The 26007-nt window shown below is 49.7% G+C and overlaps 1 protein-coding gene and 1 pseudogene across 21 annotated transcripts in view; both read left to right on the forward strand.

Moving 5' to 3' along the window:
* Positions 1–26007, forward strand: part of NFASC (neurofascin) — a 181278-nt gene that overhangs the window by 87618 nt on the left and 67653 nt on the right. For all 21 annotated transcript variants that reach the window (XM_036075905.2, XM_036075912.2, XM_036075911.2 and 18 more), the window contains one exon: positions 20516–20696. In XM_036075905.2, the coding sequence (XP_035931798.1) occupies positions 20516–20696 (181 nt within the window). The remainder of the gene's footprint in view (positions 1–20515; positions 20697–26007) is intronic.
* LOC118525275 (U4 spliceosomal RNA) lies at positions 22464–22530 on the forward strand (annotated as a pseudogene).

Here is a 26007-nt window from a genome sequence, read left to right on the forward strand (position 1 = left end):
TTCCTGGAAACTCTGGGTAACCTTCTCTCGGCCCGCCTCCAGCCAGGTTCTAGGTGGGAATCTGATTTCAGAAGCCTCAAGGGGCCAGTCCTCTGTTTGCCCTCCTTCCCTCTGGCTCTTCCCCTTTTGTTGTGAGACCACTGCCATCTGGAGCTGCCCCAGGCATCTGCTCTCAGCACACTCCTCCCTCCCCCGTGAGGCACCTTCCCCGCTCAGCCTAATCTCTCCCCTCCTCCTCTCCCCCACCCCAGGGCTGCGGCTCCGGGTCCTCACGAGGCACTTGGAGCAGACACCTGCCCTCTGATGCAAGGCAGAGAAACCCCCCAGTTCCCCAGGCCTTCCGCTTCCCAGATGGATCCATTCGGTTAATTGCACTCACACTCCTAAGCCCTTCTGCCTGTTGTGGAGAAGCTGGGCCTCCTCTGTCCAGAAACATTCTAACAGGCCACCTCGGACAACGCGAGCTCAGGACGCACGGCTGTGGGTTGCTGGAGAGGGGCCGGGGAGCTTCATTAGGAGCTGTTTTGCATCTCCACCCCCTGCCCCAAGACTGATTCCCGGGCCCTGAGGCAGCACCCATGCTTAGCCACCTTCTCCTGGGGTGCTGAGATCTGCAGGCTATAGGTGTGGGGACGTGGTAGCTGCAGCAGCGAAGTCGGTGACAGAGACACCCCTAACAGCTGTCTACCTCGTTTCTCCCGAAGTGATGCAATCTCTTCTCCACCCCTCGGCCTTTGCTGCCGCCCCGAGAAACCCACCTTTTTAGCAGAAGCGGGGCTGGTGAGTGTGAGACAGCAAGTCACCCCTGAGTTTCTATTTCTAACAAGAGAACCGCATCTCTAGCCAAGAGAGAGGCGGTTCTACTTGCGGATGGATGCGCTTCTCAGGGCATAGGACGCAGAGCTTCCCTCTGCACCGCTGGAGCCGGTCTCTGGTGTAAGCACTGTGGCTGCCAGCACTTTGCACCAGACTCGCAGACACATGGCGCATCTTCTAACGCAGGCAGCCACCTTCCCTGTCTGTGCCACCTCCCCTCCTCCAGGCTCCTGTATTTTCACACCCCCAGCCTGCAGAAGCCTGCGGGATGGCAGTTGGATCCAGACTGATGTCTGTCTAGGGTGTAAATGGAGGGGGCTGGAGGGGGGTGGCAGAAGCCACTCCCTCTTGCTGTCTTAGTCCTTTCCTCCCAGTGCCCCTTTATCAGTCCGACGGGAATTTTTAAAAATGCAACTGGGGATGTGCTATCCTTGGAATATCAGCGGCTACACCAGTAAGGAGAGCAGGATGGAAGTTACCTCCGAAGAACTGACGCGGCTCTCCCTCTCTGGGGCTGACTCTGGCCAGGCGCAGTTGACATCACAGGTCATGGGGCGTTGGTGGAAGGAGCTGACATGAATAAAGGGTAGGGGTCTCCAGCAGTGTGAAGTGCTTGGGTTAAGGAGACCCTGGCAGAAGCAGGAAAGAGGAGAACCCAGAGCTGCTTTGGCTGGTCTGGGATCTTACAGGAGCCTCCCTTTCTCTCTGGTCTGAAGTAGACAATGCCTATGCAGATAACCGTATGTTGGTTTTAAGAGTGAATAGTAACTCCTTGGCCACAAAGCCAACGTTTGGTTATTTGCACAGGCGTCGTGCATTTTGTAGATCTACAAAGTAGACTTGTAGATTCGAAAGCCCAGCTCATCCCAAACCATGTAACAGTGCAGTACACCAGCTGTAACTTGGGGGATAGGAGAAAGGACCAGTGGTTTTTTTTTTAATTTTTTATTGTTATGTTAATCACCATACATTACATCATTAGTTTTTGATGTAGTGTTCCATGATTCATTGTTTGTGCATAACACCCAGTGCTCCATGCAGTGCATGCCCTCCTCAATACCCATCACCAGGCTAACCCATCCTCCCACCCCCCTCCCCTCTAAAACCCTCAGTTTGTTTTTCAGAGTCCATCATCTCTCATGGTTCGTCTTCCCCTCTGATTTCCCCCCTTCATTCTTACCCTCCTGCTATCTTCTTTTTTTTTTTTCTTAACATATATTGCATTATTTGTTTCAGAGGTACAGATCTGTGATTCAACAGTCTTGCACAATTCACAGCGCTCACCATAGCACATACCCTCCGCAGTGTCTATCACCCAGCCACCCCATCCCTCCCACCCCACCCCCCACTCCAGCAACCCTCAGTTTGTTTCCTGAGATTAAGAATTCCTCATATCAGTGAGGTCATATGATACATGTCTTTCTCTGATTGACTTATTTCGCTCAGCATAACATCCTCCAGTTCCATCCACGTCGTTGCAAATGGCAAGATCTCATTCCTTTTGATGGCTGCATAATATTCCATTGTATATATATACCACATCTTCTTTATCCATTCATCTGTCAATGGACATCTTGGCTCTTTCCACAGTTTGGCTATTGTGGACATTGCTGCTATAAAACTTTGGGGTGCATGTACCCCTTCAGATCCCTACATTTGTATCTTTGGGGTAAATACCCAGTAGTGCAATTGCTGGATCGTATGGTAGCTCTATTTTCAACTTTTTGAGGAACCTCCATACTGTTTTCCAGAGTGGTTGCACCAGCTTGCGTTCCCACCAACAGTGTAGGAGGGCTCCCCTTTCTCCGCATCCCCGCCAACATCTGTCGTTTCCTCACTTGTTAATTTTAGCCATTCTGACTGGTGTGAGGTGGTATCTCATTGAGGTTTTGATTTGGATTTCCCTGATGCTGAGTGATGTTGAGCACTTTTTCATGTAGGACCAGTGGTTTTTGAATGCCAGGCCTTGGGTTAGATGCTGTACATAAACTTTAGCTCACTAATTGATGTAAAATGAATTGACTCAAAACAATCCATTTAATTCATAATCATTGCAACAACCTTTTAGTAAGTGTCTTCATCCCACTCTTAAAGACAAGAAAACTGAGGCTCTAGGAGAGAGTAAACACATTGTTGAAAACCACACAGCAGGTGGATGGCCGAGGGGGTGTCAAAGCCTGGGTGTGTGGCTCCAAGCCCATGACCTTGGCACATGCCAGAGGCATTCTGTGTCACTTCCTCTCGAAGCCACATCTCTGAATCTATGTCTGGTGTGTTTCCCCTGGTCTGCATGATGTCCTAAGGAGTTCATTGTTCACCTCTATTGATTAAACCCAGCCCTGTTTGGCTTTGAACAAACAGGCTCTTGATCCTGTGAAGGACACAGGAAAGAAGTAGAAGCCACCCTCCCCGCCCTCAGGAAGCTCACAGTCTGATTAAGGGGCTGAAGGTCCTCTCTCCTGCATCCTAAACAAGCTTCTCTTCTAACCTTGTCCCTCTTTTTTTCCTGTTTGAGCTCAGTCTTTTCAAAAGCTTATGCTTTTCAAATGGCTTCAGAACCCTCGTCTGTGAAACCAGGCTTAGAATCCCACAAACAGAGGACAGAGTAAGCAGCTTAACATGAGTGATGTTGTGAGCAGATGGATCCAGATGGTAGGTCCTCGGATGGACAGTGGGCTGGACTCCAAATGGGGCACCCCACTCAGGGAACCTGGGAGCCCACCGGTCAGTGCCTGTTGTAGGAAGCTGCATTTGAAAGAAAGATGACTAGGGCTTAGATATACAGTGGTCTTCCTTTAGGAAAGCTTCTGAGAGGGGTTGAGTTTCCTACCTGTTCTCTCTGTAGCATGCTCTCTGTACAGCATTTGCAATTTACTATGGATTGAGGGACAGAACTGTGACTTGCCAAAGGTGGCATATACAAACTCGTAGCCCTCTGTCGTTTGTTTTAAATCAATATCCAATATATGAAAGTTCCAAGTCCCCAAACCAAATTCTTCCTTAAACTTTTCAACTGACAAATTTTACAATTATCTTCATTTTAACAAGAATTTGTTGGATCCCATTAAGAAACTTAGTTCAAAAATAAATAAATAAATCTTTTTAAAAAAGAAAAGAAAGAAAGAAACTGACTTAGTTCAGTGGGGTGCCTGTATGGTTCAGTCAGTTGAGCTCTTGGTTTCGGCTCAGGTCAGGTCATGATCTCAGGGTCCTCTGCTTGAGGATTCTCTCCCTCTGCCCCTCCTTGTGGGAAAGTGTGCACTCTCTCTCTTTCTTTCTACCTATAATAAATAAATAAATCTTAAAAAAAAAGAAACTTAGTTCATTAAATCCCTTTCAACATTTGAAACTGTTTGTAAATTTTATCATTCACTTTCCATTTTGAAATATCACAGTTCTCTAACAAAGCCTTCCCATTCCTTATGTAATTCTTTTTTCTTACTGATATTTTAAATAACAGCTGTATTGAGATATAATTCCCATACCATCACCACAGTTAATTTTAGAACATTTTCATTGCCTTTGCCCTCCAACCACCAAAAGCCCCATAGCCATTAGGGGTCCCTCCCCTTCCGCCACTGTGCTCTTCCTCTAGCCCTAGACAATACTGATCTACTTTCTACCTCTATAGATATACCTACTCTGGACATTTTATATTAATGGGACTATGCAATATGTGATCTTTTACGACTGGCTTCTTTCACTTCGCACAATGTTTTCAAGGTGCGTCCATGTTGTAGCATGCCTCTGCACCTCACCCCTTTTTATGGCTGAGCAGTATTGCATTATATAGATGTACCACATTTTATTTATCCATCCATCAGGTGATGGACATTTGAGTCATTCCACTTCCTGGCGATTTTCAGTTACACTGCCGTGAACATTCCTGTGCAGATTTTCCTGTGGACATATGTCTTCCGTTCTCTTTGTACCTACCCAGGAGGGGCATTGCTGGGTCATGGGATCACTCTGTGTCACCTTCTGAAGGACCCTATGTCTTTTCATACTAAATGCAAGCCTCTCTTTCTGGCCTTCTACCTTCCATGTCCATCTTTTCTTCCTCCTGGGTCCCTCCTCCTTACCCTACCCAAACCTTGGACCCCACCCTTGGAGACCTGTCACATAGGATTATGATCACTTCCCCTCCAGCCTTATGCTCAGCCACTTTCCCTTAATGACAAGCCCCAGGGAGACAGCTGCTGCTACTGTGGATGTCTTCCCCACCCCCTCAGCAAGGGGGTGGGGGCCTCACAACCCTCTCTCTCCAGCTGTGAAGAAAGATGTGCGCCTAATTGCTGTGAAACTTTGTCCCTGAGGGTAGAAGACAGGAAGCCAGACAGTGAGAAGCTAGGTTGCTGAATTGGAAAGAGGTGGAACTCCTTTCTCCTTCCTGGAGGTGCCAGAATTCCTCCCCAAGGGGGTTATTCCCTACCCGGCCTCCCAGGCCACCTTTCCTGGCGTCAGTTTGGTTTATGCTAATGGCTCCGAGGTGGGGGCTGTCCATATATGTTAGCTTCTGTTTCCTTTACAATCTGCTTTACCTGCTAATCTTTATACAGAAGGAGACTGGCCAGAGCTCAGTTAACCACAAGCAGGGCCAGTGAGTGGAGCCTGACACATGGAAATTCACAGATAGCCACAAACCTTAGTTAAGCCAGTCCCTGCACAGCATGTTAGCCCCGCTAGTCCTCAGCTACACTGACAACATTGGAGAGCCTATCCCATCCCACGTCTGTTTCCGAGCCCTGCCTCCTAGAGGATGAACGAATAAGCCATAATAATAGGGGGAGGAAACGTGCAGCCCCAAAGAACTTCAGAAAGCTGGCTGGATTGTAGCACCGGCATTGTCCTTCCCCGCATGGCCAGCAAACCGCTGGCCCATTGGGAGCTGTCAGCAGGACCAGGCTATGGACCAGGCCACCTGTATACTTTGGGCTTCCCTGCCAGGCCAGGCTAAGATGGGCCAGGCTCCAGCTGGCCCGGATGAGATGATGGAGAGATGAGATGATACAGCAACCGCACTTCCTCCACGTATCAGGCTATATGTACAAGGATGTTCATTGTGGCGTTATTGTAATGGAGAAAAAATAAGGAAGAACAACCTAAAAAGGTCTTTGACAAGGAGATGGCTAAAAGCTGTGTGGTAGACCCTCACGGTGCAGTTAGGAAAGAGAATCACTGCAGGCCTCCGTGTCCAAGCTCCATTGGCTTGGTGACCCAACCACTTATGCTGTGGCAGTCAGATGAGGGCACTGCCCCGCCCCCCTGGAAGTGGCTACACTCTCTTGGTGGGTGCAGCCTTCTTGTGGGGCCCCAGCCTGCCTGGTGGCTTATGAATACCAGGGTGCCCTGTAAGTACTTTGTGCCCTTGTAGAGCCTGGTGCGAAAAGTAGATATTCACTAGATATTCGTGGCTGTCCCCTTGAGGGAAGGGCCTCTTCCCCCTTTCTTCTCTTCCATTCTCTCCCTCCCTCAACCCAGCTTAATAAATAGCCAAGTGGTTCAGGTTTCAACCCAATATTAGTTCTAGGTGTTGAGCAGGAAGCAGCTGTTTTCAGCCAAATCCTTAATCTTAAACCCAGGTGTCCCCCTTAGCTCCCTCCCCAGGTGGGAATCAAGGGCCACCTGATACAGTTGTTCCCCCATCCCCCACTCCTGCTGAGCCCTGTGGCCTCTAAACTTAGCTGAGGCAAGAAGAGGAGGGGCTGGGTCTGCTGGGTGCCTGTGCTTGCCACTGCCACCAAATGGATCACTAACAACGGTTAAACACAGCCCCTTACTCCTCCCAGTTCTCTCCCTGTGACAATGAAAGGGAGCCAAGGCTGTAACAGCCACTGAGCAGATGGAGACCACCCCCCTCCAACCCTGAGAAGGGAGGTGGGGGAAGGGGGGAGTCGAAACCCATATACTGGGTTTCCTTGGCTATTGGAAAAATCCTACAAGGCAACTGTTTCAACTCCACGAAGGCGAGGAAGCTGGGTCTCTCTCCTCCTGGGACTGGGGAGAGGCCAGCGTCTAGAAGCAGGCTGGTGAGTGATTTCTTAGGCTGTCAAGCCCTGGTGCCCCAGAGGGTTTGGTGTAGTTGCAGATAGCACTTTAGAGTGGGAGGTGGGGGCATTGTGTGGGCAGACACTTTCTTAAAGATGCTGAGACATGCGGTCATTCCGTGGGGGTGAGGAGGGGGATGTGGGGAGATGTAATCTTTTGGCAAGTGTTCCCAGAAGAGGAAGCCAAGGACTCCTCCCTGCTGCTCCCCTTTCTACGCTTGTCTTACTCCAGAGATCCTTCTGTCTTTCTCCTCCTTGCTTGGTGTTCTGTCTCTGGGACAGGCTGATGATTGTCAGTAGGGGGCATTTCCAGTTTCCTAGGAAACCCACCCCCTGGCCTTCAGATGCCCGTGAGCAGAGGGAGCGGAGCAGGCTCGGGTCACCATCTGTTGCATCGTTTATTCCTTGGCATGAGAGAGATGGAAGGGAGGTGGCGGTGGGGATCAAAGAACAGGAGGGGGAATGGGGAGGAAGGTCCGCTGTAGCGCCCAGGGCAGTCCCTGTGCTGCAGGTGGACTTCAGGACCCAGGACAGCTACACCAAGCTGCAGGTGTACTTCAGGACGCAGGACAGCTACAAGGAAGCCCTGAGGATGAGGGAGTAGGCAGGCTGGGAATGGATGGGATAGCAGTTCTGGGACTAGTGCTTGGCGCCGCTGAGTCCCTGGATTCTGAGACCAGTCTGTGGGATAGAGAAAACAGGGTAGCCCTGACAAATCAGACAGAAAGCTCTGAGGAGGGGGTTGGGGAGAGGATTTCAGAAAAAAGGAGATGAGAGTGTCTGCTGAGAGGGTGCTGGATAGATGCTCCTATTCGGTTATTGCTGTTGTTTTCATGACTCAGGCTTATACTGTAACAATGGCTTTGTCATATGTGATATTAACCAAGGATTTATAATATACTGATTTGCTGATGGGATAAATATCTCCCAGTAATAGGAAATATCTGATCAGATGGCTGTTCACTCATCCCACACATATTTTTTTATACTGTCTCACTACAGAGGGAGGCAAGACATGGACTCTGAGCTCAAGAAGTTCAGAGTTTGATGCAGGAGACAGACATGGGAATCCCATGGGCAGGAAGAAATGACTGCTGGAACAGAGTTGGTGGCATCCTGGGGAATACAAGGGAAATGCAGGCTACTATTGGCGGGAAAGCAGTGTCAGTGTTGGGGTGGGGAGCAGGAGTCACCGTTCAGGGCCTTGGTGAAGAAGGGGATCTGCACTGGAGAGAAGTAAGGGAATAGCATTTCTGGCCTAGGAAAGCAGGAGCAAAGGTGGCCGAAGGTACAGAAGGCACTTGGCCTGTTTGGGGAGTGGCGTAGGGCCTAGCGCTGGACCGGGTCCTGCTGGAGGAGAGGCTGCATGGGGCAGGAGCCAGATCACAGGGGCTTGAGTGTTGGCCACAGAGTGCAGGCCAGCTCTGTGACCACTTTCTCTGCCCAGACAGATATGATAGAGATGACCACAGGCAAGACATACACTGGCTCTTTGTCTCTTCTTCAAAAAAGAAAACGGGAAGTGAGTGAGAATGTGGTTATTATAGTGGGAACCCGAGCCACTGAATTTTTTTTAAGATTTATTTATTTATTTTAGAGAAAGAACAAAGGGAAATGGGGGCCGGGGCGGGGAGAAAGAAAGAATCTCAAGCAGACTCCCTGCTGAGCGCAGAGCCTGAAGCTGGGCTCAATCTGATTACCCTGAGATCATGACCTGAGCTGAAATCAAAAGTCGGATGCTTAACTGACTGAACCACCTAGGCGCCCCCCTCCCCCTGACCCACTGATTTATATTTATGCGTAAATCATTTGCAACTATTACTGGTTTGTATTGGGAACAAATTAGCTGAGAAATACCTTAGCTCTGAGTTCCGAGTTCCAGCTAAGAGGGGCACCTGCCTGTCTGCGTGAGCCCTCCGGCCCAGGGTGGGACACCTCTGAGCTCTTCAGCTCCCACACACCTGGCCCTGCCCCACTTCTTATTTTGAGGTGCCTTTATCGTCTCTTGTCTTTCAGCAGCCCTCTCTGATTTCCGAACAGGTTGCTTCCGGATGGTTATAGTAATATGCCCTACTGCTTTTTTTTCTTAATCTAATGCAGAATGGTGGAGTTTTATGTGGGCTCTGTTGGGCTTTTATTATCTCTCTGTTCCCTCACAATATCCTGTGGCAGTGATGTGTGAATGTATTCCTTAGTTGGTTTTTGTAGTACTATTCTAGTCATTTTCATTATTTATTCTGAGAACTAATTGCTGGCACGTGGCCTCATGGTTCTAATTTGTTGGTATATCCTAGGCATTATTCATTCAGGAGCACAGCCTCCAAGTACGTACAGAACTGCTTTGTTCATGGCTCTGAGGCATCAAACTGAACATATTCAGTTCCAAGCTCATGCTCTCCCTGCTCCCCAGCCACTAACGGGTTCATTCCCCTTTCTGTAGTTTTGATACCAATCATCAGCATCATCCTAATCCAGTCTTCCAACCTAGAAACCTTGATGCCGTCCTTCTTCTCACTGCCCGCTACCAATCAATCATCAGCTTCTGGTGATTCTAACTCAGGAAATATCCTCACATCTCAGGGGTCATTGGATACTGTTAAGCCATCAGCCTGTTGCACACACTCTCACACTATATGCAGAGAAACCTGTGGTATCTGGAATCTGGGAGAAGATAAGTGGAGTGACAAGGAGAGGAGATGTGGCCTGAGGAACCTCACCCTGGGGCTTTCCTGCCAGAGCAGGAGGATGCTGTAGAGCAGAGAGTGGCCTACAGCTAAGCCCAGACCAGCCATCTGATGGGCAGAATGATGGGCAGGTCACAGGCCCTCTCTTGGACTTAGGTTTACCCAATGTTCAAAGAAAAGTCTTGGGGTGCCTGGATGGCACAGTAAGTTAGGCGTCCAACTCTTGGTTTCAGCTCAGGTCGAGATCTCAGGGTTATGAGATCAAGCCCTGCATCGGGCTCAGTGCTCAGAGCAGAGTCTGCTTGAGAATCTCTCTCCCTCTGCCCCTCCCGCTGGTGTTCTCTCTCTCTAAATAAATAAATCTTTAAAAAGAAAAGGAAAGAAAAGAGAAGAAAAGTCTTCTGTGGAGCAGAGTCATTTGAGGTCGTCAGGAAGGAACACAATAAGAATAGTAAAAGCAGCTTAATTGGTGTTGTGGTTCACTTTCTTATGCTTTATCCATCTGATTCTCCAACAACAACCATCAGAAGCAGGAATATTTATTTCCATTTTTGAAATTTTTAAAAAGGCTTGGGAAACAAGTAATTTACAAAAAAATAAGTGACAGGATTGAGGCCTTTACTTGGATCTTCCATCCCATAAATATTCCCTACCAGGCACCATGCCAGGCACTGGGACACAAGAATGATCAGGACATGGTCTAAGCCTCAAGAATTCCAGAGGTCCCTGGGCAGCTCAGTCGGTTAAACATCCGACTCTTGATTTCAGCTAAAGCATGATCTCAAGGTTGTGAGATCGAGCCCCAGGTTAGGCTCTGTGCTGAGCGTGGAGCCTGCTTAAGATTCTCTCTCCCTGTCCCTCTGTCCCTCCCACCCCTTGCTGTGCATGCACATGCACTCTCTCTTTTTCTTAAAAAAAAAAAAAAAAAAGAGCCACAAAGAAAAGAGCTTTAAAGGGTAAGCCAGTGGCAAGCAAACTGCAGCCCTCAGGCCAATTCCAGCCCACTGCCTGTTTTTGTAAATAAAGTTTTATTGGGACATAGCTATGCCTATTCACTCACTTATTGTCCGTGGTGGCTCTTTCACTACAGTAATAAAGTTCAGTAGTTATGAAAGAGGCTGTATGTCTCACAAAGCTCTCACAAAGCCTCAAACACTTACGATCTAGACCTTTATAGAAAAGGTCTCCAATCCTTAGTTTAAACATATAGTTTTACCAGTGTGCTAAGTGCCCCAGAGAGGCAGGTGTAAGGTAGGATAGAGATGGACACTCTCAGCTCTGCTGGGGGTGGGCAGTGGGGTGGGCGTGGGAGGCACAACGAATTAGTCACAAAGCAGAAGATGCCTGAGCAGCAGGATGTTGCAGACTGAGTAAGAATTAATCACGTGACAAGGAGAGAAGGCCTTTCGGGCACAGAGGATGGCACTCATAAAGTGTGGAGGTTGTAAATGGTGTGGCATGCTTAGAAAATGGCATGCCACTTGGAGCGTTCAGCATTTGGGTAGGGTCCGAGAGCCCCGCAGGAGCCTGAAATCCCAGAGCCTTGCTGCACTCGGGAGTTTGGATCTGATTGTATAGACTGATTGGGGTGATATGGAAGGGTTTTCACCAGCACTGACAGGATTAGATGGGGGTTTAGAAAAATCACTGTAATAGCGACATGGAAAATGGATTGGACAGAGACCAGTTGGGAGGTTATTGCTGCAGTCCATGAGACATGGCATGTATTAAAGGTAAGAGAGTGGGAGTGTGGGGAAGGGAGTGGGGGTGAGAGACACCAGGAGGGCATGGTCCAAGGTTCTCGGTGCTTGGTGTGAGGTATGAGAAGAGCTGGGATTTCAGGGTGATTCCCAGGTGTCTCGCTTGGGTGACCCGGGTGGGTACCACCAACAAAGACAGAGAATAGAAATAGAGGGACAGGACCCCAGCGGAGACACAGAGAACATCAGGCAGAAGGAGAGGATCTAGCAGTGTGATCAGTGCTGCCATGGAGGTTGGCAGGGCCAGAAAGAAGAGGAGCTCTGGAGTGCTGTTTCAGAGGCCAAGGAGGAAGAAGGTGAGGAGGGATGGATGGAGTGGTTGACAATTGCTGATGCCTCCAAGAGGTCTAGCAAGATAAAGACTGGGAACTCTGGAGTCAGCCACTGGGGGGCCAATAGGAGGTCTGGAGAGAGAGTTCCAGAGTTTGGTTGGAGGAGTGAAAGAGAACTCAGTAAGTAAAGGCAGAAGCCATAGCCCACTCTTTAAACAAAGGAACTTGCATGAGACAAGACGGAGGTGGAAAAAGTTCAGGTATATATAGAGGAGCTGTGGGATCCAGAGAAGATTCTTTTGGTTTTGTTATGAGAGAAACTTGAAGGCGTTTCTCTGCTGAGGCCTGGAGCCAGTTGAGAAGAGTTTGGAAATTGAGGAGCATGCTAAGCGGATAGCTGGTGGTCGAGGGCAGGTCTCTGCAGAAGGGTGGGGCTGGGTCCAGCAGAGGCAGACAGGAGGAGGGAGGGACATTTCTTACACAGAAAGTGGAGGCCATGGGAAGCTTAGGCATCCAACCAACATTTCCAGGGGCAGTTCTGATCGACAGCACAGTCAGTTGCTAGTGATAGAAAACTCACTTCCAAGCGGCTTAAAAATTAAAGGGAAGTTTTAATGTGAGCATATATGCAATGTAAAAACCCACAGTTAGGGCTTGCTTCAGCAAACGCTCCATCAGCAACACAAACAGTGGCATGAAGAATCATGTCTTCCCACATCTTCCCTCTGCCTTCTGCAATGTTCCATTATCCTCATATGACACATGGAGACACCCCCCCACTCCCACCCACTTGGGGTATACCGGGGATCATGAAGCAGTCCCAAGAAGCCCCCCAGGCCTCAGGGCAAAAATGCTAATGCTGGGAAGCCGGACGGATGGGTTTCCAAGTCCGGCTGCCACCCCAGCCTGGTGTGTTCTTCCTGGCTGGTGTGCCTGGCTCTCATGCCCATGCATTATTGCTGTGGTGCAGGGCTTCTGCATTTGGAGAGTTAGACAGTTGTACCGGGATTTTCAGTTCTTTGTTTTACTAATAGAATCCTTTCTTCAAATAAAACCTTAGGCAAAACCCAGTGTAAAAACAGGGACTCTGAGGCAGCCCTGGTGAGAGTCAAGTGTAGGGCGGCGGCTGAGCCCCACCTGCTCCTCCTCCCCAAATGCCCTCCCCCCTTAGAGAAAGTCCCCAGAGGCTGCAGAGCCTTCTAAAGGGTCTTCCTGCCTCCACCATTGCCCGTCAACCTGCCACCCTCCACAGAGCAGCCAGGGTGGTCTTTGTGAACAAATATCATCAGATACCCCACCATGTAGAACCCTGCGATAACCTCCTGACGTGCTTAGAATAGAATTTAAATTCCCTGCTTTGGGGGAGCCTGGGTGGCTCAGTCGTTAAGCGTCTGCCTTCAGCTCAGGTCATGATCCAGGGTCCTGGGATCGAGCCCCGCATCGGGCTCCCTGCTCGGCGGGAAGCCTGCTTCTCCCTCTCCCTCTCCCCCTGCTTGTGTTCCCTCTCTCGCTGTGTCTCTCTCTGTCAAATAAATAAATAAAATCTTTATAAAAAAAATAAATTCCCTGCTTTGGCATTCAGAGCCCTCTGTGAGTATGCCCTCACGTGACTTATTCCATTCTTCCCCGTGTGCCCCCCAGGCTCCGGCCACGCTGGTTTCTTTCAGTTCCTTGCACCTACCCCTCTGCTTCCTGCCACAGGGTCTTTGCACAAGCGGTTCCCCTGGCTTGGGATGTTTTTCTGACCCATCTTTACAAAGTTGGCTACTCCTTGCCATTTAGATCTTGGTCAAATGTCACTTTCTCACAGAGGCCTTGACCATTCACTTGCCTTTCCCTCATCACCCTAGTGTGGTTTCTTTTCTTTTCTTTTTTATTAATAGAATTTATTTTTTAGAGAGCACTTATAGATTCATAGCAAAATTAAGTGGAAGGTACAGAGATTTCCCGTTTACCCCCAGCCCCCCCACACACAGCTCTCCCACCATCACCATCCCCACAAGAGGGGTGCATTTGTAACAGCTAATGAACCTACACTGACGCATCATCATCATCCATAGTCCATGGTTGACATGAGGGCTCACTCCCGGGGTTGTCCATTCTGTGGGTTTAGACAAAAGTATAAAGACATGGGCCCACCATTAGAGTCTCATACAGAGTTTCACTGCCCTAAAAATCCTCTGTGCTCCACCTGTTCATCGCTCCCTCCCACCCAACCTCTGGCAACCTCTAATCTTTTTACTGTCTCCATAGTTTTGCCTTTTGCAGAAGGTCACTCAGCTGGGATCATACAGTACGTAGCCTCTTCAGACTGGCTTCTTTCACTTAGTGATAGGCATTTAATTTTCCTCTGTGTCTTTCCACGGCTTGATAGCTCATTTCTTCCTAGTGCTGAATAGTATTCCATTGTGTGGATGGACCCCAGTACGTGTATCCATTCACCCACTGAAGGACGGAGGACATCTCGGTCGCTCCCACGTTGCGGCGATTACAGATGAGGCTGCTCTCAACACCCCTGTGTGGGTCGGATCGTGTTTTCTTCATTGTGCTTATTGCTACCCAATTTGTTTTTGTTCAGCATTTATTTCCTGTCTTCCTCACTGGAAAGAAGCCTCCATGAGAGCAGAGAAACCCTGTGTCTTGAACTTGTATATTCTCTAAAGCGGTCCCTGCTGCCAGGTCTGTGAAATGAATGAATGGCCCACTGCCTGCCGCCCACAAGTCCCAGGTGGGCTCTGCTCGCGGAGACGTGGGGCTGCCCGCTGAGCCGTGTTCCAGCACTATCCGTCTTTCCTCTCATCATCACAGATGTGTTGTGACCACTGGCGCAGCCCTCCCAGAGCGGGGCTGCGGGAATGTGGGGGGCTCCCCATGATGACAGCTTGCTGGAGCCGTGCGCCTCTCCTCCGTCTGCCAGGGACAGCTTGTGGTACCAACACCAGGGGCCCCCCAGTCTGGGGAAAGAAAGCAAACCAGGATGCAGAGAGAAGGAAAAATAGGAAAGCAGACTGATGCGGGGTGGCTAATTATTACTCCTTGCTGCTCTGTTACCAGTAACCTCATGTATGTAACCAGGATTCTTCCTTCATCCCTGTGAGTTCGAAGCCTATTCAGTGACGGCAGCTAACATTTACCGAGGTTTACTCTGTGCCCCATGCTTTGCCATGTGCTCTATGTGGGAATTGTGTGTTAAGTCATCCCAGAAGCCCTCTGGAATATGACTGTGTGCATTTTTCAGATGAGAAACACAAAGCTCCGAAGGTTCAGGACTTGCCCATGATCCCCACCTTGTATGTGGGGGGCAGCTTCAAACCCAGACAGTCCATGCTCTCGAACTTCACTGAGGGAGGCTGTCATGTCCAGCAGTCCCCACTGATGGCTGACTATCACCCAACTCACATACCCATCCTGGTCCCCGTCTTAGACATTTTGAGTCCGAATCTCCCACAAGGCTTGCAAATTTAAAGTTTAGGAAACTTGAAAGCTTCAGTTCAGGGAGGTTGGGTAAGTGAATGAAGCATCTCTGTGTAAGATAATAGAGGTTCTAAGGGTATTCGAATTCAAAAAAAGGTTTTTTTGAATCTGCAGGCCTGGTCTGGCCGCTGCTTAGGAGTTCGAGGGTCCAGGGATCTGTGTGTTTAAGTAGCGCCCAGGAGATTCTGATAAGCATCCAATTTCCTTCCTGTGTGGGTACATTGTCATCACAGCACCTGACCGAATGCTATTTGGATTCTTTATGAAACAGTGAGCTCAGTACTTCACACGGCAGAACATTTCATGTTTGGATAACTCTGTTCTCTCTCTTTTTTTTCTTCTCTTTTCACACAGGGGTTGCGGGGTCGGGGGGAGAACTTCAGATATACAAGACTTGAGTTCATCCTCTTCCCCAGTTCATAGTACACCATTAGTCCACACAAGATTTCTCTTTCAGTTTTTTTATTTTTGTTCTTTTCCTCACTCTCTGCCCCTGCAATCGCCCTCCCTTTAATGTATTTTATATCCTTGCAATCCACCTCTTACCTGTTCAAGCTGATATAAAAGGATCTTTCAGGGGCGCCTGGGTGGCTTAGTCGTTAAGCGTCTGCCTTCGGCTCAGGTCATGATCCCAGGGTCCTGGGATCGAGCCCCGCATCGGGCTCCCTGCTCCGGGGGAAGCCTGCTTCTCCCTCTCCGACTCCCCCTGCTTGTGTTCCCTCTCTCGCTGTGTCTCTCTCTGTCAAATAAATAAAATCTTAAAAAACATTTTTTTTTAAAAGGATCTTTCAAACACATCGTATTGGTAGTGTGTGCAGGTAGAGTCTTTATTATCATGGACGGTATTGTAGGATGGCTATATTTATTAGGTTATTCTTCCTTGCATCTCAGAGAAGCAGCTGCCTCTCTGAACTTTCTCCCATTTGGTTCTAGTTTTGCCCTCGTGGAGCTAAACAAAAAAATTCCACACCCTCTCCCACCATTCCAAGACAGTCATCATGGTCCCTCTTCTGCAGCCCCCATCTGCCCTCTCACAGGATATGGGATTTTCCTTATTCCTCCCCAGGATGCTCTGTAGTTAGATGGCATTCCCCTTGAAGGGTCCTGACCACTCCACCCACCCCCGCACCCGCATCTGGATGATGTACTTCTCTACTCCTAGCAGGAGAGGAACCTGAGATATTATGTGACTGGGCCATACAGCAAGATAGTGTAAGAAGTAAGATTTGGTTAGAAGCATGCATTTAACTGTTTTCGGTTAGACATCCCTGCCCTTGGCCTCTTCTACCTGGTTATCAGGATCGGGGAACTGTAAGCCTCGGTGATGTAGGGGTAGCTTCAGGTGGGGCATCTCCCTCCTCGCTCCACATTGGGTTCTCTGAGCGCAGCACTAGAAGCCCCATGCCCAGATACCAGTTGACACTCCCCTTCCTTAGATGTGGGTGGAAGGTCCTTGAGAATGTACTGGAAGGATTGCAAGCCATGTACCTATCTTCCAGGCTGAGTGGACCGGGCTCAGGGTGCTGAGGGTGCCTCTATCCCCATGTGGAATAACCCTCCTCCCTCATCCTCTGCTGTTTTATCTGTATGAGCCCTTTATAGACACCAGTGCTTACATTTCTTTGTTATTGAGGTAAAATTGACATATCATAAAGTTAACCAATGTATAGTGAACAATTCACTGGCATTCAGCGCATTCACAGTGTATGCAACCATCACCTCAATTGACTATTGCTTATTACTCCAGTGCAATCCCTTTCTCACCCCAACATTATCCTCACCACAAAAGAAAACCCCATACCCATTAAGCCATCGCTCCCCATTCTCCCTTCCCCTCTGCCTCTGGTGAGCACCCCTCTGTGTCCTGGCTGTATGGATTTACCTTTTGCATCTTGAATATAAATGAGATCATTCTATATGGGACCTTTTGTGTTTTGCTTCTCTCATTGAGCATAACCCTCTTGGGTTTCATCCACATCACAGCATATGTAGTACTTCATTATCTTCCACGCCCAAATAATATTTCACGGAATGTACATACTGCCGTATTGCTTATTTATTCCTCTCTTGATGGACATTTGGGCTGTTTCCACCTTCTTGCTGTTGCGAATGATGCTGCAATGAACATGTGTGCACATGTACTTGTTTGAGTCCTGATTTTTAATTCTTTGGGACGTATATCTAGAAGTAGAAATAAAGGGGTCATATGATAAGTCTATGTTTAATTTTTTAAGGAAGCTATACTTTTCTTTTTTAAATAGCAACTCTATGCTGGAACTTTCCTGCATATGGAGAGACAGGGGAAGTAAGTGAGGAGTCAGGAGATCTGGGTTCTTTTCCTGGCCTTGCCGCTAACCAGCAAATTGAGCAAATCATTTCCCCTTTCTGGGCTCTTGTTTCCTCATTTGAAAAGTAAGGGGACTGCATAAAGCTAAATGATCTTTCAATTCTCTTCGTCTTTTAAGATTTTATTGGAAAAATTGGGTTCCAGAGAGAAGAGAATTGCCAAACAGCTATACATGATTATCTCTATATGCGTTCTCTACTGTGTTTTTAAATTGTGAGTTAAAAGCACCCCAAGTAATTGGGCTTTTTTTCCCCCTGCCTATGTGTTTCTAGTTAATGAATAGCTTCTGGCTTCTTATTTCCATCAAGATTCCCAGAACAAGATATCCTTCTCTTGCCCATCACTTCCTACAGCTTGGCAGCTCCTGAGCAAAACGTGGCAGTCATGATGCCAAGACAGGAGCCATCCCATCCCCACTGTCCTCTCTGAAGGAATGCTGAACCTCCTCCCCTGCTAGTTCGCTCATCACTAAGGTGTCAGCTGGATCACCTGAGTCTGGTCTTTGGAGATGTCGGATCCAAGGAGAGGAGTTAGCAGACTCTTCTTTAGTCCATGTAAAGACCATCTTAGAAGGTTGGGAGGAAGAACCAAGGACCTCCTGTGATACTGTCCAGCCAGGAGATTTTCCTCCTTGGGGGATTTCTACTCTCCTGAGCCTCTTCCAGCTGACTGATTCCCTGGCCCAAGTGCAGTGCCTCGGTAGGGAGGGAGTTTTTCCTCCACTAATCGATAGCCTCCACAGTATGCCATCCATGTGTTCTCCTGAGCTGCCTGCTGGCTTTCTGGGGGAAGCATGAGGTTTTAAAAAAAACACGTGATCCAAGTGGTTTATTTCATTTGGCCAGCCATTTATTTGCTCATTTTTCATCCATCCATCCGATACTTTTGAGTGCCTGCTGTGTTTTCAGCACCACGTTAGATTTTAGGAATAAACAAGATGAGGCACCTTCCCTATGGTGCCTTCCTTTTTTAATAGGGCATACAGACGAGTGGCTTTTGGAATGAATACAATGAATACAAAGTGACAAATGCTGGGGCGCCTGGGTGGCTCAGTCAGTTAAGCATCCAACTCTTGATTTCAGCTCAGGTCATGATCTCAGTGTCATGAGTTCGAGCCCCCATCACGTTCCACGCTCAGCAGGGAATCTGCTTGAGATTCTCTCTCTCTGCACCTCCAGCCCACTCATGAGCTCTCTCTCTCTCCAAAATAAATAAATCTTTAAAACAAAAGTGACAAGTGCTATATAATGGGGAGGGGGTCGTAAATGGTGTTCAGGAGTACAGACGAGGGGCACACAAGTCATACTTGGCAGATCCTCATGAGAGGGCAGATTCAAAGCATGTTCTAGACAGAAGCTAGTCTGCACAGAAGTCACAGAGCAGGACGCATGAGGGGACCTGGCAGGTGACCAGTGTTGGCTGGAACACAGAACACAGAGAGAGGGTGATGGGAGGCAAGATTGCAGAGGGGGCTGTGCTCGGGAGGACATCTGAGCCACGTTGAAGGATTTAGCTCTCTGGCAACTGTGAGCTAGTGAGTTTCATTGGGGAACGGCACACTTGTATCTGCACTTTAGAGAAGGAAACTCTGGTGATGGTGGCGAATGAGTCAGAGGGGTAAGAGTAGAAGTGGGGAGAGCCCTCAGGAAGCTGTTGTGGTCACTGTCATGACACAATGGTGACCAGAACCAGGGTGGAAGCTGTGGGAAGGAAAGCAAGTGGATGGAGACCAGAAATACACATGAGTCTGGGGGGCTGCTGTTGGGCCCAGCTTCCAGGAAAGAAACTGCTGCAGTCGGAATCCGAATCCCAGCCCAGGGGAGGTGCCTCATCCTCCAGGTCTTCAGAAGGGTAACCTTGTCTCCCAGGAGCCAGCCCTGGAGCCCTGCTCCTTTTGCCAACAGCCTCAGGCAGGATAGATGGGAGATGGTGGTGGGGTACACAGAAGAGAAGAATTCTGGGGGAACCTCCTCCTGCCACCCTCTTTGACTCGGCCTCAGGGCAGAACAGCACACTGCACCCAGTTTTAAGACTCCACGTTTCAGACCCCGTGGCAATCTTAAAGCACTATATCTCAGTGCCTACCCCAGGCCACTCTCTTCTTTTTTCAAGCATAGTTAACATACAGGGTTGTATTAGTTTCAGGTGTACAATATAGTGATTCAGCAATTCCAGACATTACTCAGTGCTCATAAGTATAAGTGTACTCTTAATCCCTTAATCTGTTTCACTCATCCTCCACCCACCTCCCATAGGCCATTCTCTCTCAGGAGGTGGGGAAAAGGGTTTATCTCTTAAAGACTCATTCTAGGCCCTTTGGACTGTCATTTTTAATCTTTCCCCTTAGAGGGCCTGGAATGATTTGTTGTGCTTGAGAATGTGAACATTGGGCTGTCATAATATCTCTCATTCTACCAACCTGCTGGACTCCCCTTCTTCTGGGTCATAGTCTCAGCATTGCCCATTATCTCTAAAGGGACAGCATCCAGGACCACTGTATCTTTGCTGCACAAAATATCTGCAGAAATCCATTTTTTAAAAAAAGTCCTTTAAGCAGCCAGCTTTCATCTAACCCCACACAATACATAGGGTTCAGAGAAGCTATGAGATTGGTGTGTTGCTTACTGGCCCAGTGCATGGCATCCTCTAGGTGCTGGTGGGACAGTGTTTTTTCATGACTCTTCCATGCAGAGTTGCCCTTCCTTCTAGAACAGTGGTTCTCAACTGGGAGTGGTTTTGTCCTCCAGGGGACAGTTGGCAATGTCTGAAGACATTTTTGCCCGGGGGCGGGAATGGGCTCCACTGGCATCTCGTGGATAGAGGCCAGGGATGCTGCTAAGCATCCTGCAATACCCAAGATCGTTGCCCACACAAAGAGTTGTGGGTCCCAAATGTCAATAGCACAAGGTTAAGAAACCTTATTTAAGAACATCTGCCTCTTTTTTTAGTATTTTATTTTTGCAACATCCTATTAGCCATACTTTTTTCAAATGTTCACAAGGTTAAGAAACCTTATTTAAGAACCAAACCCTTGAGTTCTTCAGGCCCTGTAGGGTTGCTAGAACAAACCGCAAGTTCAAGAAAAACTCACTTGGCATTGTATTTCTTTCCACAGCTGAGCTCTGTCCGGGAGGCCCAGGTAGAGCGGCTGGAGGCAGCAAGACCCTGCAGGCCGGGGAGCAGGGAGCGGGGCCCCGTGCTGAGGATGGCCAGGCAGCAGCCGCCGCCCTGGGTCCACACAGCCATCCTGCTCTGCCTCCTCAGCCTCACTGGGGCCATCGAGATTCCTATGGATCGTGAGTCCTGCTCCATCCTCTTCTTTAATTCTCCTGATTTGGGGCAGAGGAGTTGGAGGGGAGGGATGGTCAGGGGGGAGTTAAGATCAGCTTTCGAAGAGGCTGGAGAGCGGGGTAGCGGTGGATTCTGGATGGAGGCCGGCAGGCTTGTGTTTGGGACCGTGAGACGAATCGTGTAGCACGATCTCTGAGGACTGTGGCTGAGCTGAGGCTTGCGCTGTCTGGAGCCTGCTGAGCGGGACCGGAGGTGGCAGGGTTTGCAAGTCTGTGTGTCACTCAGGAGTTCTTCCCTCCACTCCCCTCCCACGGCCCTCTGCGGTCTTGACTTGCCCATCGATGTGGAGCTTCCAAGGACCCAGTGTAGTGGATAGTTACTTGCCTTTCTAATATCTGAGCTGGACCCTTGGGCTGTCTTGGCTGGACTGAATCAGGATGGATGGCCTGGGGATGGTTGCGGAAGGGAATTATTCTGCAAAAGACCAGGGCTAAATGAAACATTAAAATAGAGCTCCATTATAATGCCACTGTGGGAAAACCAGGAGCTGATTTCTTGTGTTTGTTTTCAGCTCTCCCATGGCAAAGTTGGGAAGTAAAACCTGTGTCATTCTATGTCCCACGGTGGGGGTGTTATTTGGCCATCAGAATCATCAGGCAAGGGGCTTTGGATGCTGACCTAATAGCCCCATCTCTAGCAGCCATATCTGTTGTTATGTTCAGAAGGGGCCCATGGACTGGCAGCCCCGTTCCTTTGACCCGCATTTAGATGTGTACCACCTTTGCCACAATTCTGGCCCTTCCATCAGAATGTCTTGGCATTCCAGTGCTCTGATGTGGGCATACCACCTCTGTCACCTGTTCCCTGCTTCCAGAAATAGATGGGACCCACATGATGCCAACCCTGACTTGGGCTCTATCCAGGTGACAGATGTCTGGGGAGGGTTGGGAGAGTGATACAGCCTCCAAGGAGTGCCCACTGAGCTCTCCTAAGCCAGGGCCTGGGGCCTGGAGTTAGCCCAGCTTGGAGAAGAGTTGTACATACTTCAGCCCCCTCCCACCCAACCCTACCAGTAATAGCTGCCCAGAGGAGTAGGCACTTCTGGGTAAGAGAAGACTAGCAGAAACTATAAGTTGGACCCAGAAGCAAGATGGGCAAGGCCCCTGCTGCCCTCCCAATAGCCCTGTGTGTGTATGTGTACGCATGTGTATGTGTGTGTGTGTGTGTGTATTCAGTGGGAGGGGGGTGTCGTGAAAGGAACTGTTCCCATAGAGACCATCTGCACTGCTAACTCAAAGAAGAGTGTCTCATTAACAATCCCAGGCAGACAATCTAATAAGGAGCACGATAAGGCCATGTCCCTGGAGAGGAGAGGGTGTGCCGAGGAAATTGGGTTATCAAGGAAGTGGTGAAGGCTCATTTCTCTTCTGCTGCTTCTCCTCACTCATTCACCTGCCACTTTGGTCCCTGGGGCTAGTGGGTGAGGGGTTCCTCCAAGATGAACTTATAAATAGATGGCTTTGACCTCTATGTTAGGAATCTGGATTTCTAAAGCGCTATTGGAGCCGTGGGCAGGTGACCCAGCAGTGGGTGTCTCCAAAGTACCGCGTGTGGGGCAGAGAGCTGCAGGTGCCCTGACCTCCCCAGCACCATCTCCCCATCTCCTCAGTGTCCATGAGGAGGGAGGGCCCCGGAGAGTCCCCGCTTCTGGAATTGTCGTCAAGGACACGGAGACCCGACACAGCAAACGGGTGCTGGATTCATGAATAGACAGCTTTGCGCAGTGGCAGTATCGTAGCCAATGAGGTTTATCCGAGGCGTGATTATTGCTAATTGGATTCATGAATAGATCCCGGGTCTCTTGACCTGCCACCAGGTTGGCACTCGACACACCTCACCCCGACCTCCGGTAATCCCGCCTTCTTTTAGTTCTTGGAACTCACCAGGGTAGCAGCTGCTGTGCGCCCGGCCGAGAGCTAAGTGCTTTAGGAGCATCTCCTGGGATTCTCCCAGTGAATCCTTTGCTGACAGGTTAGAAAGTGGACGTACACTCTCCAGCACCTAAGTGGTAGGGCCGGCGCATGACCACAGCCCCTCTCTGAATGAGGAAGGGGATCCTTTTGTGACACTGTGTCTGGTGCCCCGGCTCTGTCACAGCAGGAAACCCTTGCGGGCTTCCCGGAGGAAGTGATCTGAGGTGGCTGCAGGCACAGTGACCATGGCGACCTCTCCAGAACGAGTCTGCTACAGCTGAACGCACGACAAGAGAAGGCCAGCCCTTCAGAGGGGACCCAGGTCCTCTTCAGCCAGCTTTTCCCCTCCTGCTGGGCCAAGCATGACAGGCACCCTACCCCCAAGTTACCTGAGCCCATCCTTCCCTCTTACCCTGGGCTGAGGCCCAGGAGGATGGGCTGGGGAAAGATCACACATTCTTTTTCCTTTCCCCTTCAGAGTTACTGAGGTATTTATTGATATACAACCTATGTAAGTGTAAGGCGGACAGCTGGGTGATTTGCTACACGTATATATTATGAAATGATTGCCACATGGGTTCGTTTACCCGTCCATCCCCTCCCATAATTACCTTGTGTGTGTGCGGCGAGAGCTTGGAAGATCTACTCTCGAAACAACTCTCAAGTGTATGGTACAGTATGTTAATTATAGTTGCCATCTGGGCATTCAGCCCCCAGAACATGTCCATCTTATAGCTGGACGTTTGTACCCCTTCACCAGCATCTCCCCGCCTCCCCCCACGCCCCAGCCCTGACAACCAGCATTCCACTCTGTTTCTTTGAGTTTGACTTTTTTAGATTCTACATATAATGAGAACATACCAGAGCTTTCTCTGACTTAATTTCACTTAGCATGAGGTCCTCAAGGCCTACCCATGTTGTCACAAAAGGCAAGAGAGATACCTATACCCCGTGTTCCCTGCAGCATTATTTGCGATCGCCCAGGTATGGGGCAAGTGAAGATCAGGCACTCAAAGCTTTCTGTATGTGTTGCCCGGGAGCGGCTGAGGGGGCTGAGGCTGGAGGCTGGAGACTGCCCTGTCAGGGGCGCCCTTCCGCTCGCCTGCCCCTTCAGGGGGCAGTATCTGTGCCTTGAGGACCGGGGCATTGCTTCTGCTCTGGGGAGTTTGGGCCCCGCGGGCTTCCTGGAACAGCCCCAGGCTGCGACACAATCCCTCATTGAAACACCAGCCTCCAGCCCCTACTGCTCGGCCAACAGAGTCACACACACCCACCCCCCCGCCCGCCCCAAGGAGAACAACATGACCTTTGAAGAAAGCAAAGGGTCGCCTCATCAACAAGAGCGGGTCTGCCAAAAAGTGAGTCTGCTGGCAGCTCGCCCCCCTGCCCCCCTCCCCACATCGAGGGACTCGGCATTTTTCTCCTAGGAACATTTTTCTCCTAAGTGGGCTCCGCTTCATCCCTGCAGTTGTTTGGAAGAAGGATTTCTGTAGGGCAATGTACAGAGAAGACACATTTCGTCCTCACTGTCATCCCAAGTAGTGCTGCAAGATGACCTCAACACACACACACACACACACACACACACACACACACACACTCCATCCTCCAGGGCCAGGTGCCAGGGGCTGTGGATATCAGCCAGGGAAAGAGAAGACATGCAGGCATACAGAAACCTTACAGACGGGGCAGGCCTCTGCCTCACCCACTGCAGAGCTCGTTGGAAGATTTTTCCCTCCCCCTCGGAAGCCACAAGAGCAGACTCATTTTCCACTTGACATCAGCAGTAAGTTTTGTAGATGGGGAGAAGGGCAGGTGGCATGACATGGGGCTTGCGGGGTGTCACGAGACAAGGTAGGTTGCCCTCATCCCCAAGCAGGCGGTCCTCACTGTCATCTCCCTGCGCTGGCTTGTCTTCTGGGTTGGTTGTGTCTCTGTAATAAATTCCTTGGTGACACAATGGTGGTTGCAGATGTCATGACCTCTTTAGGGAAGTAGACTCTCAAAAGGCCCCTGGCCTGATTTCATCGTGGGGTTGGGGACAGCATCTGGCCAGCTCTGAGAGTCTCCACTCCCCCATGGTCTCCCCCCTTACTCACCTTTGTCCGGAATGTCAAGGAGAAGAGCGTGCTGGGGCCCCACCTGGCCAACCCACCTCTCTGGCCGAGGATAGATTTGTAAAAAGAGCTCTGGACCAGACTACAGGAGAGCTGGTTCTCATTCCAGTTCTGCAGCAAATTTACTATGTGACCTTAACCGAGTGACTTCCCTTCCAAGAATCTGAGATTCCCTGGATAATGTCTAGGACTCTTTCCATTGAGCCAGCCCTTGATTTTATAAGAGAGGCTTGAAGGCCATGTGGGCAAAATAGAGCCTCGGCCAGGGCAAGGTCAGAGCCCTCCACTGTGCGTGGGGACCCAAGAAGCATCAACTCTGTCTTGAGATGAAGAAACCGCAGGCCTGGGTTGGTGGTCCAAAGGAGTAGGTCAGTGTCAGCCCTGCTTCTCCTGAAAATGGCCCCTTCTCCCCACCTGCCCTCCAGGCCCAACTACACTGGCTTTCCAGAATTAACCTTTCTTGGGCCCCTGGCAGGAAAATCTTATATGGGTGAAGATGCCACTGTGGGGATCTCCAGGGAGCATGTGTTCAGAAACCACAGATTTCTGCTTTTCCCAAGGACTTTTCATTTCTTTTTGTTTCCTGCCAAGGCTGCACCCAGGCAAATGGTAAAGCAGATAAAATTACTTTTCGGTGCCCCAGCAGGCCACACAACCCTGGCCCACTTGAAAGAATTATTCTGGACCTTTTAGTGTGTCTTACTCAAGACTTTTACTTACTGCAGTGTGCATAGCAGGGGACCCCTTCCTGCCACACTCAGCCTCTCCTCCCTGATGTCTATCTTCTCTTTTGGGATTCTTCCAGCACCTCTTGGTCCTGCCTTAACTCTGCCTTCTCCACGCTGCCCCCTCTCTGGGCCCCTAAGCTCCTCTTCCATCTCCTCAGCCATCTCGTGGTGGCTGAGTCAGGAAGCTTCGGGGTCACCTGGGCTCACCCGCAGCCTCTGCTTTCCCCTGAAAAAGTCAGCCTGCGATACCAACACGTCCCTGACATCAGCGCCAACGTGGAAGAAGCTTGGCATATGACTTCATGCTACAGCCATAAAGAAAAGGCCTCTTACAAAGTTACAGAAACACTTGTTCTCTTTTCTGCAAATTTTAAACCAAGGCCGCCCTTCCCAGAAAGTTCATTACCATCGAAAGTCTTGCTGTGTGAAGCGTGGTACCCAGACCACCAGCATCAGCACCACCTGGCTGCTTGTCAGAAATGCAGGATCATGGGGCGC

The sequence above is a fragment of the Halichoerus grypus genome, chromosome 7 (genome assembly GCF_964656455.1).
Source record: "Halichoerus grypus chromosome 7, mHalGry1.hap1.1, whole genome shotgun sequence".
NCBI classification, from domain to species: domain Eukaryota; kingdom Metazoa; phylum Chordata; class Mammalia; order Carnivora; family Phocidae; genus Halichoerus; species Halichoerus grypus.